Below are 16,143 nucleotides of genomic sequence, written 5' to 3' on the forward strand. Positions count from 1 at the left end.
TTTGTCGTATTATAAAATCGTATGAGTAACTGCTTAGACTCTATCATGTATGCTAGTTATCACTTAATCGCCATCTTCTTTGGGTTCGATCCTTAGAATACTTTGGTATTCCATTGTAACACTATAAATATTACAGTTGACTTATACGTTTGTAGTAAAATTGTGCTTTAAAAATTGCCTTCTAAAATCATTGTTTTATGTGCACACGCGCGATGTTAGTCAGAACTCAAGCCATGCTACTATATAACTTACCTTTCGTCTACCCATAAGGGGGGCAATCGTTAAATCTCTACCTTAAGTCCCCTCACCAAAACAATTGACCACCATAAGAACCTAATGATGAATAACCTCACCATAACTTCTTAGCATCGCTATTACATCATCCCAAGGGATACACGCAATCCATAAAAGATATTTTGGGAAGATCTCTTGACAAAATTTATCAACCCATCACATCCAGCAGTCACTTAACTTGATCTCATCCAATTTTTCTCCAGTACTGCCTTAAGTTGACACGCACCACCTTATCACGACACCTAGAGGAAAGGGTAACTCAATGGTTGGGACCCTCGCCCAACCCTGATTCCACTCACCAGGTGGATGAAGGGCAAGCAACCTTACTCTATAAAAATTCTTCCTCATAATCTTCCCAGTATAATAAGTATGCGCAATACTCACAGTGTGAACTGCCCTCATTCTATTGGCTCTCCACACTCTCATGGAGTAAACAATCACCACAAGTCACACCTACATTTTGTGTTAAAACATATTAAAAAGTTAAAGATTAATTTTTCATTTTGATTTAAAAACCATAATCTAATCATTGAAGCCATTAATATTTTCGTATAAAAATGACTATCAATAACTCATACAATCATATCAACCTAAAAATTAAATTATTATGAACTCAAGAAACATATCTAATAGTAAACCAATTTTGACAGAAAATATTAACTATGTTAATGATTGGACTAAAATTTTAAATTGAAAAGATAAAAAATTAATAACTTTTAACCACAACAATTAAAATTTAAATTTTGTAAAAATATAATGATTGAATTATTATTATTGGACCACCAACTACTCTCCCATAACCACAATAATTATATCAACTCTCTCTTGTTAGTATTTTTTTCATTTGGGGGTTTGCCTTTTTCTCCCACATCTTCTCCTTCAAACTCTCTTTAATTCACTGTCCTTCACCACTGTATTTAAAGCCCCCAGCTTTTGCTTAAAAAAACTCAAAGCTTGCCTTTGGAAATGGAAGTGAAATTTTCTCCAGAAAGATTCAACATAAGCTCAAACATGGCAAAGGTTGATAGGGTTGAGCAGCTTAATAAAGATGATGCTATTGTAAATGAAACCCCACAACCCCACACAGATGATCATAATTCAGATGAAGAAGATACATCTCTGAGCTTGAGCAGCTTGTCCAAGCTTATACTTCCCCCTTTGGGTGCTTCAACCTATAACCACAGCCACATCAAGTCCAAAGGATGGATCATCTCTCCCATGGATTCAAGATACAGGTATGCTTTATGTGTATATACATATATGTGTGCAATACTACTCCAATAATTGCTAAGAGAGAGACAATTATTTGTTTTATTTGATTAAATTTATTTTTTTTACGTTAATTATTTGGAACATGAAAAAGCATACAGGAATACATATTGTCAACTGGTCCAGAATAAATTCCTAAAATAAAATCAGTATATAGGGATAAGCTTTTTTTCAAAGCTGTTTTTTTATTCACAAAAATTGGTCCAGAAACTTTTACTTAAAGGCATATTCATGATAGGTTCAATCACCCAGTTAAAAGCATTTTGCCCCCAACAACTATCATTATAATTCCAATTTTGCATAAATTCTCTCACCTTTTTAAGCTGTGATTTAAATATCATACCTACTTGTGCCTATCATTCATTTGCATAAATTTCTGTTGAAGCAATTTGTTTAGTTAAATCTATTGGCTGAGTTCAATTTTCTCCAAATTTCATGGATTCCCCCATCTTCTTTATCTCTTGCAATATGCTCCTTTTCGTAATTACAATTGGGCCGATCTTGTATGCAAAGATAAGTTTGGTCAAATTTATAGAAGGTCCTTGTACTTTATATTTTTGGTGGATTTAACCCCTCGTCATATTTCTAGTCTCTAATTTTTTTAAATCTATATTTTCAGTCCTGAAAGATAACCTTTTTTTCCTGTTGATTACATCAAGAACTTGACCTGGTTTATTATATTTTAACATATATATAATCATGTGACTTATTTATCTAGAAATTTATTTTTTCTATTTATATAAAAAAAAATTTGCACAAAGGGCCGGTTTAATATTGCTTTTAAGAAGCTCTTTGGGGACAAAAGCATTTCTAAATAAGTTGCTTTTTCAGAGAAAAAGTGTTTCTCCCGAGCCAAAAATTGACCCAGAAATATTTTTTTCAAATTGAAAATAAGCATTTCAAAAAGTAGAAGTTAATGGAGCTACCATTTATATGGATATAAAAAACAATACAAATATATCAACCTCATAAGAAAGCAAAAATTAAGGCATGAACATAACACCCAAAATATGAAGGTTGAAACAAACTATTGGTATCCTCCTTTCTCAATTTTTAATATATACCAAAGAGAAAAACACAAATGTAGTAATATGGAAATTTTGGAAGTAGAATATTTGGTTAACATACCCTAACTCACCCAGATAAAACAATCTCACTTTAAAGTACTGTAATATTACTATCTCTTTATGGAAAGCTTAGGCCAAAAGAAGGAAAGATGATAAACTTGAATCACTTTAGAGTACATTATTTATAACTTAATGGTTTGAAATTCAATAATCCACGATACGAGAAAGGATTGTATGAATTAGGGGCATCACGTCATCTTATATCCTTTTTTTAATTATTTAACAACATATCAATAATTTTCTCATGTCATTGATACATAATTTTGGTAATTCTTTTTAACTCAGAACCTTAAACTCCAACTCTAAGCTTTGGACCTCGGACCCCAAACTCGAACCCTAAACCCTGATTTTAGATTTAGGGTTCAAGGTTTGAGTTAGGGGTCAGGTTCAGGGTTCAAGTTAAAAAACATACCAATATTAAGTATCAATGACATGAAAAAGAAAATTGCTAAAATATCATTAAATGATTTAAAAGAAATACATAATGCCATGAGGTCTCTGTTTCATACCATTTTTCCTCTTCACAATTCAGATACCATAAATTTCAGTTGGATAGAATAGTGAGGAATTTGACGTCAGAATAATATTTCATATTTAATTAATAATAGATAGCGTAAATTTGAATATTTATAGATATTTAATTTGTGTTTTATTCTAATATATTTAGATATTTTAATTAGTATGCGCTACAGGTTTAGAGTGAAAGCATATATTTTATATATTCATTTTCAAATATTATTTATTTTACGGATTTGAATATCTGTTTATTTTATTTTTAAAAATATTTCTATACTTACTAAATCTGAATATTTAGCTGATAACTTAATTAATTCGAATATTAATTATCGAATTTAATTTGAAATCAGATTTTAAAGTAGATTTACATATTCAAATTTGAATTTTATAGAAATTATATATATTCGACCCACTATCATTTTTATTATGTTTTATTCTTATAAATGAAAAAAATTTATCTATTAAAATAAAATCCAATATACACATATACTGGGAACCAAAAATGTTGAATTTAAGCATGCAATGCAGATTAATTAAAATTAAAATTTGTTGATTTTTAGGTCGATTTTAGAGTTGGATTCGAATCGACTTATTATATAATAAAATATAAAATATATATATAAATTATTATAATCGTATAACAATTTGCCTCATATGGTCGAAGAAATATAAAATAATATATATAAATTAATTAGAAGTGTAATAAAGAAATGGAAATTGCATTTGCAGGTGGTGGGAAACATTTATGGTGATGTTAGTATTTTATTCAGCATGGGTTTACCCATTGGAAGTAGCGTTTTTCACGTCGTCGTCTCCGCCCACAAACCTCTACATCGCCGACAACGTTGTCGATTTTTTCTTCGGCGTCGATATTGTCTTGACGTTTTTCCTGGCCTATATTGATTCAACCACTCATCTGCTTGTCCGAGACCCCAAAAAGATTGCCCTAAGGTTAGTTTTAATCGTTATTATATTATCAGTCTAATTTTGATTGCAGTCCCTATACTATTTTTTGTTATATATTTAGGATTTGATCCTTTCACTTTTATAATATTATTAGTAGACCCAAATTGATAACACCTTTTAGTTTAAAATGGTGATGTGGAATTTTATAAAAAGATTGACCTCAGTTAGTGGTTGAATGTGGCATTAAGATTTAAGGGCTAATTAAAATTCTCAAAGAAATTGGGTTTAATTAATTTTTTCAAAATTTTGGGGTTTAGTGAAAATTTTAAAATTATTAAGAGGTTTAATAGAAATTTTTAAAAAGTAATGAGAATTTTCAAAATTTTGAAGGTTTAATTAATATTTCAAAACTTTTGTAGAACTTAACTAAAATTTTCAAAAATTTAAGGGTTTAAGTAACATTTTCAAAAATTGAAGAGCTTAAGCCCCAAGCATTGATTGATATGTAATTTTATTATTGGTTGAATATGTCACAAAACAGTAAAAAGTTCTAATTTTTATAGCTTTAACTATGAAAACTAATAATGTTATCAATTTAAACATACTAAATTAAATTAAATATAATACTAAATCTCAAATTACATACCTATATTAGTTAATATGTATAATTAATTATATAAAAAATATTAAATATTAAATATATTTATAACATTATTGAGCCTTAACTTAGTTTTGGTGTAGTGTGTGATACTGTTGGTATCGCAACAACTAGTAAGACATAATTTTATACGCGCTTAAGCGCGTATTGTTATCAAATTTAAGGATGGGAGAGTTTATGGGTAGAAACGTAGACTTTGTATAAATATATATATATATCAAACATGTATGTAAATATAACACATATTTTAAATTATGTTTAATAAAAATTATTATTATTTGATACATTAGTAATGAATATTTTAACTTCACAAGCAAGGTTAAAAGCTACAATATGTTCCGTTTATTTCTTTTATTTTATAATTATTAATTAAGGATACGTGGTTACCTTTTAATCCCGCTTGTAAAATTAAAATTTCCGTTATTAATATATCGAATAACTATCCAATAAAAGAAATCTAGATCCTTTTATTCTAAATAATTAAAAGGAATATGTATATTTACCTAAAATATTGGATTTGATGAATTTATTCTGTTCCTAATTTATTTGTTAATGGAAGGAGAACATATTCCACCACAAATAAATCAATTAGGGTTGCTTTATACACAATTTTTTAAAATCTTTTAAAAAAATTTAATTCAAATCATCAACTCGAGTTTCGAGTAACAACTTGCATTCATAGTTCAATAAATCTATTTCAAAGCAAATAACTAAAAGAAACCTCTAATAGAATAATATGCAACTGTATTTAAGATTTGATTGAATTGATGTCAATATCAACCAAGTTCGATTCAGTTATAAAGTTATCAAAACTCGTTACTTTTACAAAGTAATAGATATTATTTTGAGGATAATTTTATTTTTCATATAAAATTTAAAACAAAATACTTATATATTATGAGATTTGATTCGTGAATATAACATTGTTGATAATGTAATCACGAACTTTGAAAAGATTAATTTTCACAAAGTACATAAAAGAAAGGGGGAAAATGATGAAATGGTTTTGGGATTTTAGGTACCTTTCAACATGGTTCTTAATGGATGTGGCATCCACTATCCCATTTGATGCACTTGCCTATTTGTTCACTGGCAAAAGCAAAATGGGACTCTCTTATTCCCTTTTGGGATTGCTCAGATTTTGGCGTCTCAGGCGGGTCAAGCAGCTTTTCACCAGGTTTTTTCTTTTTGGCTTAATATATCAAAGTTTGGGTCAAATTTCGTATCAAACCCTTGAATCTTTACGTTTTTTATTGACACTACTTTTTGTAGGCTGGAGAAGGACATTAGATTCAGCTATTTTTGGATCCGGTGTGCCAGGCTTATAGCTGTAAGTGAAAACTAAAATTATCCTCCAGATTTTGAATTGGTAATCAACTTCAAAATCGTCCAAATACCAAGTTGATCAAATCTTTTCGCAAATTTAACCATCAATTTAAGCATTAAATACACAGTTCAATCTGGCTTGCAGTATATTTAAAATATGTGGACCAAATATATTTGAGCTGGGCATTAGTATTAACTCCCCTATATAATTGACACTGTGAATGCAGGTGACACTGTTTCTGGTGCATAGTGCAGCATGCCTTTACTACATGCTGGCTGACAGATATCCGCAGCAGGGAAACACATGGCTTGGGTCCGTGAATCCAAATTTCAGGGAAACAAGCCTTTGGATCCGATATATCTCGGCTTTGTATTGGTCCATCACCACCATGACCACCGTCGGCTACGGCGATCTCCATGCAGTCAACACCGCTGAAATGATCTTTATCATCTTCTACATGCTCTTCAACCTCGGCTTGACTGCTTATATAATTGGTAACATGACTAATTTAGTGGTTGAAGGAACTCGACGCACCATGGAATTTGTAAGTTCTTCTAAAGTTTCTCGAATTCAAATTAATCCCTTACTATTAAATGTATCAATTTAATCTTTATGCTAATAAAAAGAATAAAATAAACTAAATTTTAACAGGGTTGGGAATAATAAAAAAACAAGCCATTTTAACAAAACTACTTAGCAATGAATGTAAAATTAAAGAATAAGGACTAAATCTCGAATTTAAATACTAAAGGGGAATCAAAACCAGAATTCGACCGCCATATATTCGAGAATTTTATGTAATTTTTCTCAAAAATGTTGCAGAGGAAAAGTATTGAATCAGCTTCAAATTTTGTGTCTAGAAACCGGTTGCCCCCAAGGTTAAAAGACCAGATATTGGCTTACATGTGTTTGAGGTTTAAAGCTGAGAGCTTGAATCAGCAACAACTCATTGAACAATTCCCTAAATCCATTTACACAAGCATTTGCCAGCACTTGTTTTTACCTATAGTAGAAAAAGTATACCTTTTCAATGGCGTCTCAAGGGAAACCCTGCTGCACCTGGTAAGTGTTTGGGTCAAATTTTGTAAAGAGATTCGAATTATGGGATTTTATTTTATTTTATTTTTTGAAATTTTATCAGGTGGCGAAGATGAAAGCCGAATACGTACCGCCAAGAGAGGACGTTACGATGCAAAACGAAGCGCCAGAAGACGTTTACATCGTTGTGTCGGGGGAAGTAGAAATCATCGAGTGTGAGATGGAGAAAGAGGAAGCTGTTGTTGGAACCCTGCAGTGTGGGGACATGTTCGGAGAAATCGGTGCGCTTTGTTGCCGGCCTCAAAGGTTTACGTTCCGGACCAAGTCGCTTTCGCAACTCTTGAGGCTCAAAACCGCCGATCTGATCGAAGCAATGCAGGCCAAACACGAAGATAATGTTGCTGTCCTTAAAAACTTCCTTAAGGTCTCTCCGTTCACTAGTTTCTAGCTGCTTGTTTATGTTAATAGTTTGCAAACTTAGGTGTTGAAGTTGAACATGTAACATGTTGCAGCATAACAAAAGGCTTAAGGATCTTAAAGTTGGAGGTATAGTAATGGAGGGCGGAGAAGAAGACGGTGATCCGAAAAACATGTCCGTTAATTTGCTTGATGTGGCTGACACCGGCAATGCTGCTTTCCTCAACGAGCTTCTCAGGGCAAGATTGGATCCCGACATAGGAGATTCTAAAGGCAGAACCCCGTTGGTGCGTTTTAATTTCAAGAGAACTGAAGAGTCGAAGTAACATACATTACAATCATAATAAACCCGAACTAACCTAAACTATTGTTTGATTTCTCAGCACATAGCAGCATCAAAAGGGCATGAAGATTGTGTATTGGTGCTCCTTAAGCATGCTTGCAATGTGCATTTACGAGGTAAAAATAAGACATTGTAATGCTTTTTAAATTCATCAATTTTTGTCTATTATGGACATGGATTGTTATTAAAAGTAAAGGGACAAAATTATGTAAAATTAAAGTATAAGGATTACATATCAAATTTGAGAATAATAAAGGGATTAAGACTAGAATTTGACCAATTAATTAATCTCAGAATTAATCAAATTCTTTAAAATATGTTGCAGATACAAACGGCAACACTGCACTGTGGGATGCTATATCCTCGAGGCACCATTCAATATTCAGGATACTATACCATTTCGCCTCCATTTCCGACCCGTTCACCGCCGGCGATCTCCTATGCACTGCCGCCAGAAGGAACGACCTGACGGTGATGCAAGAACTATTGAAACAAGGACTGAACGTCGACGCGAAGGATCGCCATGGATCGACGGCGTTACAAGTCGCCATGAAAGAGAAACACCAAGAAATGGTTAACCTGCTCGTAATGAATGGAGCGGACGTCATCGATCCAAACACGTATGAATTTTCTCCCACGACTTTGAATGAAATGGTGAAGAAGCGAGAGATCGGCCACCGAATCACGGTGATGACCGACAACGAACCGCCGTTGAAGGAGGTTGAAGGTGACCGCCATGTGGGCATAGTAGGCAAAAGTTGCAGAGGGATAGACCATCCAAGGGTGAGCATCTATAGAGGGCATCCATTAATGAGGAAAGAATCTAGTTGCATGGAGCCTGGGAAGCTAATAAGGTTGCCTGGTTCTTTTGATCAGCTCATCAACTTTGCAGGTTTGGATCATAGCTGAACTAACATTTTAATTTACAGGGTTAATTCCACTAGACGTCCCCAAATTATAGCATAGATTTTAAATTGGCCACTAAATGTTATTATATCCAAGGGGTAAGGCAACATTTACCCTTGAACTTGGTAATTTTTTCCAACTTGGTCCTTGAACTTTTTTTATCCTCATTAGTCCTGAAAATTTATAACTTTTTTTAATTTTGATCCTTGTGATGATGTGACACTCTAATATTGATCACCTAAATTATTTATAAAAAAATTATAATCTTTTAGGTGATGATATGGCACAACATCATAGTGTAACATCATCGCATAAAAAAAAAAAGTTGTCAAATTTTAAGACTAATATAAAAAAAATTCAAGGATTAAATACTGTTTTATCCTAACATCCAAGGACGCAGCTGAGGACAGGGAGAACCTTGACCCCCTTGGTTAAATGGGCTAATTCCAATCTTAGCCCTTGGTTATAATAAACTATTTAATTTAAGTTTTCTTAGCCTCTCAAAAAATAATAACTTAATTTAAGCACTTTTAGCAACAAGTTTTTAGCATTGACCCCTTGAACTTTTATAATTTTATCTCGTCCTAGATTTGTCCCTAATTGTATCAATCAAGTCCTTCTGTCAACCTAATTGTTAATTCAAGCGTTAAATGCCGATTCAGATCTGGCATGAATCATATTTAAAATGTGTGGATTAAACTGTAAATACATATATATATCTATTGAATGGATAGTTTGAATATGACGTGTTAAAAGAAATCAAATATTACTATTTCTTTTCATTAACACTTCAGATCCAACTATCCATGCAATTGGTACACATATTTTCAATTTGATCCTCATGTTTTAAATATGTTTAACATCGAGTTGACATCTAACAACCAAGTTAATAGCTAGGCTAATTCAAGAACCTAATTAATACAATATTAATGTACTTAGAGCACTCAATTAGAATGTTTTTAAGTTTTTAGCCAATTTAAAATCTAAACAATAATTTGAAGATGTGCGGTGCAGTTAACCCTATCTTATATCTAGTCCTTTGCAAACAAGTAAGTATTTTCACTCAATTTGTCGCAGGAGAAAAATTCGGGATCGATGCGAGAAATGCCATTGTAACAGATGAAGCAGGGGCCGAAATTGATTCCATTGAAGTGATAAGAGATAATGATAAACTTTTTATTTTTGAAAATTTTAAATAAAAAGTTTAACGCAGTTGATTCATGTAATTACTTTTAAAAGGTAGCATTATGTAGTAAATTCGAGAAGGACAAGACAAACTTGTTTAGATAAAAAAATTTACTAGCTTTATCAACAAGTGTTAGATTCAAATTTTGAAAACAATATTATTAAGAGGATAACTACAAACCTTATACATGCAATGTAAAATAAACATGGAAAATACCAAAAGAAAATTACTAAACTTTACATTATTAGGCAACTATATTTTATTCCCTTGGTTTGAAAACATTTTTTACTTTCAAAAACATTAGCAAAATGGTTTATTGAATTTTAGTTCAATTGACATCATTTTTGTTGCAACATATAAGAGAATGTGAATTCCAGATCGTTCAAGTGCACATTATGTTTCGACTTAAAGGGTTTGGAGAGATTATAGATAGAAATGTGAATTGTATAAAAATAACATATTGAGAAAATAATGGAACTTTTTTTAAAATTAGTGATAACGATATTTAGTGCATAATATAGTCCATGCAAGCAATGGCGGAGCTAGAAAATTATTTTGAGGGGGGCGGAATTAAATTGTATATTTTTACGATAGTGAAAATGTAATTTCACTATTTTAATGGTCTATATCTTTATAATTTTTAAAGGATTAAATCAATTTTTATCATTTGGGGGGCAAAGTGTAATTTTACCATTACTAATTTAAAATTTTATAAATTATAAAGGGTTTAAATAGAAAATTTTCCATTTGAGGGGAGGCTAGAGCTCCTACCAACCCCTGGCTTCGCCACTGCAATATTATAATAAGACTTAGATGGCTTTAACGCATACTTTAAGTTGAGTTTGAGTTTAGATTTTTCAATTTTAAATCAACTAAACTTGTTTTACTATTTAACAATAATAAATATTTTATAAAACAAATTTATATTAATATTTATATATTTTATAAATTAAATTTAAATAAAATATTATTATTTTTAAACAATAGCTCAATCTGATCTATGAATACCTCTATTCATAATCATTTTGTTAAAGAAGTGGATTTCAAGTAGAAAGGGGTGGACTAGTCTAGTAGAATGTGCAAGCAGAAAAAAAATATAAATGAAATTTGATAAGTGCAAGTAGAGGTGATCATGGGTTGGGTTACCAGGCCCGCCTGAAAAATAGGAGGATTCGGATAAAAATATAGGCTCAAAATATGAGTTTGAGCAAAAAAATAGGCCCGTTTAGAAAACAGGCCGAGCCTCGGGTAAAACTTTTTTTGCCCGAACCCAGTCCGGCCCGAAATATGGGCCTAAAAATTTGTCTGGGCCCGACTTGACCCGGCCCATAATCACCTCTAAGTGTAAGCCTCGAATCTCAACATGTCATCACATCTATAATTCTTTCTTTTGTAGATTACCAACATTTGTTAAATCGAATTATAAAGAGTTCAATATATATTAAATAATGGATAGATGCATAGTTGAAACTTGAAAAGGGTTGAGGCCTCCCCTCTTGATTAAATAATATATTATCAGTTTTAGTTCCCGTTCAAGGATTGAGCTATCCGTATTAAATTTGGGAGGTTTGGGGTAAAAAAATTAGACTCAAAAAATAAGTTTAAAAAAAAGTTAGGCATATTTAAAACATGGGTTAGACTTAGACGTTTAAGGCCCAAGCTCGGGTCGACCCATGTTCTATGTATATAATATATTAATTATAACACATAAAAACTGAATCTATAATATTATATATACTATCATGCAAGTATAAAAGAAATGTTAAGATATTTATATATACAATTTTAACAAATAAAAAATATTAAGTTAAAATTAATATAAATATATTTTTAAAAATTAAAAAAAATATTGACGGGTCTAAAATAAAAATAGGTTTGTCATTTACAAATATGGATGAATTTAGATAAAACTTTAGGCTCATAATTTGAGTCAAGTCAGGCTTGGTCAACCATAAAATATATTAATATCATGTTTAAACTCAATCTAAACATGACCCAATCCAGCCTACAAACACTTCTATTTACACTTCCAAAAATTTAAAATTTTATTTTACCCGAATTTTTACTTTACCCCTATTTATGAAAGAAAAAAACAACACTAAAAGAAAATATTTTTTATCTAAAGGTCCAAACCCAATTAAAATTAACTCAATATAAACACCCTACACCAGAAGAGTTTCAAACCAAAAAATGGTAGGGAATACGTTTTTGTTTAATAATTTCATTATAGGTTCTAATAATATTTGTTCTTTTTAAGATAATGACGAGAAGTATCCACGGTTCATTCTCAATCCATAAATAGAAGGATAATATACATTTTAATGTATTTAAATATATATCTTCTTACATTAATAACAATATCCGTATCAATCTATTCAACTTATAAACTGTGTATAGAATGAAAATTGGGTGCAAAGTAGAGGTGCTCATGGGCCGGGCCAGGCAGAGCGCAAAAAATTTTGGCCCGCGTCCTAGGCCCGGGCCCAAAATATGGGCTTAAAATTTTGTCCATGCCCGGCCCAGGAAAAATTCCTAAGCCCGAGTCCGGCCTGACCCGGCTCATTTTTTAATAAACACCAAAAATTTATTTTAAAAATATTTTAAAATAAAAAAAATAAAAAATATTTCTTTATTTGTTTTATTCGGGTCGGGCCCAGGCAAAAAAAGTGGTGCCCGAGGCCCGGCCCGTTTTCTAAACGGGCCTCTCTTTTTTTAAACCCATATTTCGGGCCTATATTTTACCCGAATCCTCTCATATTTCGGACGGGCCATTGAGCCGGGCCGGGCACCCGGCCATGAGCACCTCTAGTACAAAGTAGAATTAGGTTGAATGGGGGATCTTTGGGGCCCAAATTATAATCCCTTCAAAATGATGTTACAAGACGTTATTGAACCACAGAATATGTAATATTAATGCAACTCATCACTGCCGAAAGTGTTGTCATTTCATGACAGCTTGTGGCCTAATCTATTCCAACTAACAGAATTTGCAGATGTGGTTCTACCACATTACTCTCCCTTTCCCATGAATAACCCACTTTCTTTGTTTTTGTCTTTTTCTTAATAACCAAAAAAAGAAACAAAAATTGAACACCAAATGTAGATATTATTGATACAAGATATTAAGTTGAAGGTTAAAAATGGTTCACTCGAAGTGTTGAGAGTAATTTTTTTTAAAAATAATAATAATAAAATTATAAAATACTTAAATATGATTGGATGTGACCCGATTATATTAAATAAATTCAATAATAAAATGAGAGATTTTATCAAATTTGATAAGAGATGTCCCTAAATAGTCCTTAATTTGGCAAGTCCATGAGACCTTTCAATTAGGGGAGCATACGGACAAACTCTTCTTTGATTCAGGTAATTGACTTGACTATTCCTCCAAGCAAAGTGGTTATATGTAACACACATTGTTTACCAAACTACATCCTCAAGTGTATAGCAAGTCGACACAACGACATCAATAATAATTGTTCCTTAATCTCCAATGAAGTGAAGATCAAGGATTAATTCAACAGGTTAATTTAGTATTTATTGGATATGATTAGAACTCATCATGACCAGACCACCCGTTTAGATTTAAAGGCCCGTCTGAAAAGTGGGAGGATTTTAGTAAAAATATAAGTCCAAGAAGATTATTTTACCCAGACTTGGGCCAACCCGAATTTGCCTAACTTTTTTTTCCTGTTGTTGTTTGGTGTTGCTTTGCCGAATTTACCTCAGGTAAAATTTTACATCGACCTGACCCGATCCGACCATGATCAGATTTATTATAATTACAAAAATAATTCCATTTACGGTGATAATTTTTTTTCTAAAAAAAATAAAAGTAATATAATATTATTGGTGTAACAAGAGCGAATTCTTTAATTAATTATTATAATATTACTTATCAAAAGTTAAAACAAATAAATCTTAAATTTGATGCCTAAAATAGAATGTCGGTTCTTGGAAAACGCAAAGTAAAAGAATCCACATTGTATCGTCTCTATTCCCACTTCCAATAAAAACAGACCGTGATTGAGGAATATTAATTAATAAAACCCAAAAGATTGAAACTAAGCAACATATATTTGCATCCTTTTACTTTATGAAAATTTAAATTTTAGTCCCTCTGATTTCTCAAATTTGTTAAACAGGGGGCTTGATGATATTACCAAAGTGGTTGAGAGTTTGAGAGAGGTTATTTACACAAGGAAGATAGATGGGCATGGCCCACAATCCCTGAGTTTTCTATTCCATGAGTATTGTAATAGTTTAAGACATTGTTAAAGCCAATCTAAAATGATTCGGACATGTCAATTGTCATTGGTGGGTTGACTAGTGTCATTAAAAACCATTTTTGATATATTTTTTTTACGAATTGTGTGAGCCACTTTAGTGTGACATGCTGTTTAGGATAGGTATATCGTTCTCCTGGCAAGAATGATGTGTGTCGTTAGATTTCTAAGCAGTCGATTGATCTAGCGACGGGATCTAAAGCAAGAGTATAACATCATTTGTACTTCACAAAAATTAAGAAGTTAGTCAAACCATTGACAAGCACCATCGTTATAAGAATTGGATTGGAGGTTGGACTAGAGGTGCTCATGTGCCAGGTCAGGCTTAAGTATGATATTAACATATTTTATGCTTGCCTAAGCTCGGCCTAGCCTAAAATATGAGCCTAAAATTTTACCAAAATCTGCAAAAGACTAAGCCAATCCCATTTTAGGTCCGCCTATATTAATTTTTAATTTTTTTAATATTTTATTTTATTTTATTTTATTTTAAAATTTATATTTTTTTATTTATTGGAAGTTTTTATATATTATAAGTTTTTTTTAATGTGTTCTAAATTACATAATATATAAAAATAACATAACATAAAGTATTATAAACTTAAAAATGGGTAGGGCTCGGGCTTGAACATATTTTAAACCGGCCTAATATTTTTACCAAACCCTGTAAAATTTTGGGCGAACCTTCAGACCTAGACAGATTGCCCAACCCATAAACAAGTCTAGGTTTAACCTCTGGTTTTAACTTTAACCATTTAAAAAATTGAAAAGAATAAATTAGTTACAATTAAAAATTAAAAAAAGTATTTAAAATTTTAAAAATTAATAAAAAAATTATACTTACAAAAGAAAAATCAAAGATAGGAATGAACCAACTCCAAGTGGTTTGGCCATTTCCATTTATATGTCACTAGTTAGACATTCAATGGGGGATTGAGTTCTAACTTCTAACAGCCTTGATAACATGGGAACTTGAATTATTGAATTTTTTAACTTTCAAATTTAACAAATTAAAAAGGGATTAACTTTTAATTTGTTATAAAACAGAGGGATGAAATTAACAATTAAATATATTATATACATATGGTTAAAAAGGGGAAATAGGAGAAAAGGTAAAAGGAGGCAATAAGGCAAAGGGCATGGGCACTCAATTCAAAAGGGTAACCAAAATCAAAATGGAAGAATGAGAAGAAGGAGAAGAATCTAAATCAAAGTAGTGGTCAAACTATTACAGCTCCCCCAAGGAACAAAATCTAACATATCATAGAATAAAGAGCTGCAAAGATTGTTTTTGATTGATTTTACTTTCAATTACATTTTCCATTTATTAATATTTGTACTAACAAAGAAAAACTCTACCTTTGGGTACTGCAATTATATAAAGAAGCTCATGAAGTTCTCATGTTTCAACTTAATTTCTTTTTGGTAAATTTCTATGAATGGTCCTTGTACTATGCCTTCTTTATGGATTTAATCCATTAATTACAATCTGTCGCAAACATGTCATATTAAAAAATGAAACAGAATTGGTCTCAACATTGAAAATACACATTTCGTTGATATTTCTGTACAGTTGGATAAATATTATACATTCCCCATATCATGCAATCGTGCTTTCTTAAAGAAATGAATCACGTCAAAATATTTGGTAGAATTAATGGAAAAATTGATCTCAGAATTGAAAATTTCTAATAAAGGGACTAAATCAGTCAAAAACACATGGTACAAGGACTTTAAACAAAATAAGACCTTAAGTTTAAAAATAATGAAGACAACAGATTCCCAATCATCGCCTCCACTGTATAGGAAACATACATAATTGCACCCAACAATCCTTTTCACCATAGAAGACTGAGCTATTAAGGTA

At 31.5% G+C, this 16,143-nt stretch overlaps 1 protein-coding gene across 1 annotated transcript; it reads left to right on the forward strand.

Moving 5' to 3' along the window:
- The first annotated feature begins 1,126 nt into the window (after window positions 1–1,126).
- On the forward strand, window positions 1,127–10,116 carry LOC105783763 (potassium channel AKT2/3). The gene is made up of 11 exons (XM_012609404.2): window positions 1,127–1,529; window positions 3,936–4,157; window positions 5,789–5,947; window positions 6,043–6,100; window positions 6,324–6,641; window positions 6,920–7,159; window positions 7,239–7,559; window positions 7,648–7,839; window positions 7,936–8,011; window positions 8,221–8,787; window positions 9,879–10,116. The coding sequence occupies exons 1-11, from the start codon at window positions 1,261–1,263 to the stop codon at window positions 9,998–10,000; spliced, it is 2,544 nt and encodes an 847-aa protein (XP_012464858.1). The 5' UTR covers window positions 1,127–1,260; the 3' UTR covers window positions 10,001–10,116.
- The last annotated feature ends 6,027 nt before the right edge of the window (window positions 10,117–16,143 follow it).

The sequence above is a fragment of the Gossypium raimondii genome, chromosome 13 (genome assembly GCF_025698545.1).
Source record: "Gossypium raimondii isolate GPD5lz chromosome 13, ASM2569854v1, whole genome shotgun sequence".
NCBI classification, from domain to species: Eukaryota; Viridiplantae; Streptophyta; class Magnoliopsida; order Malvales; family Malvaceae; genus Gossypium; species Gossypium raimondii.

What these genes read in the sequence shown, in the direction of transcription:
- LOC105783763 (XM_012609404.2), top strand. Translation starts at nt 1,261, where the DNA reads ATGGAAGTGAAATTTTCTCCAGAAAGATTCAACATAAGCTCAAACATG. An exon ending in TTGCAATGTGCATTTACGAG is followed by an intron (nt 8,012 to 8,220) that starts GTAAAAATAAGA and finishes AATATGTTGCAG; the next exon opens with ATACAAACGGCAACACTGCA. An exon ending in TCAGCTCATCAACTTTGCAG is followed by an intron (nt 8,788 to 9,878) that starts GTTTGGATCATA and finishes AATTTGTCGCAG; the next exon opens with GAGAAAAATTCGGGATCGAT.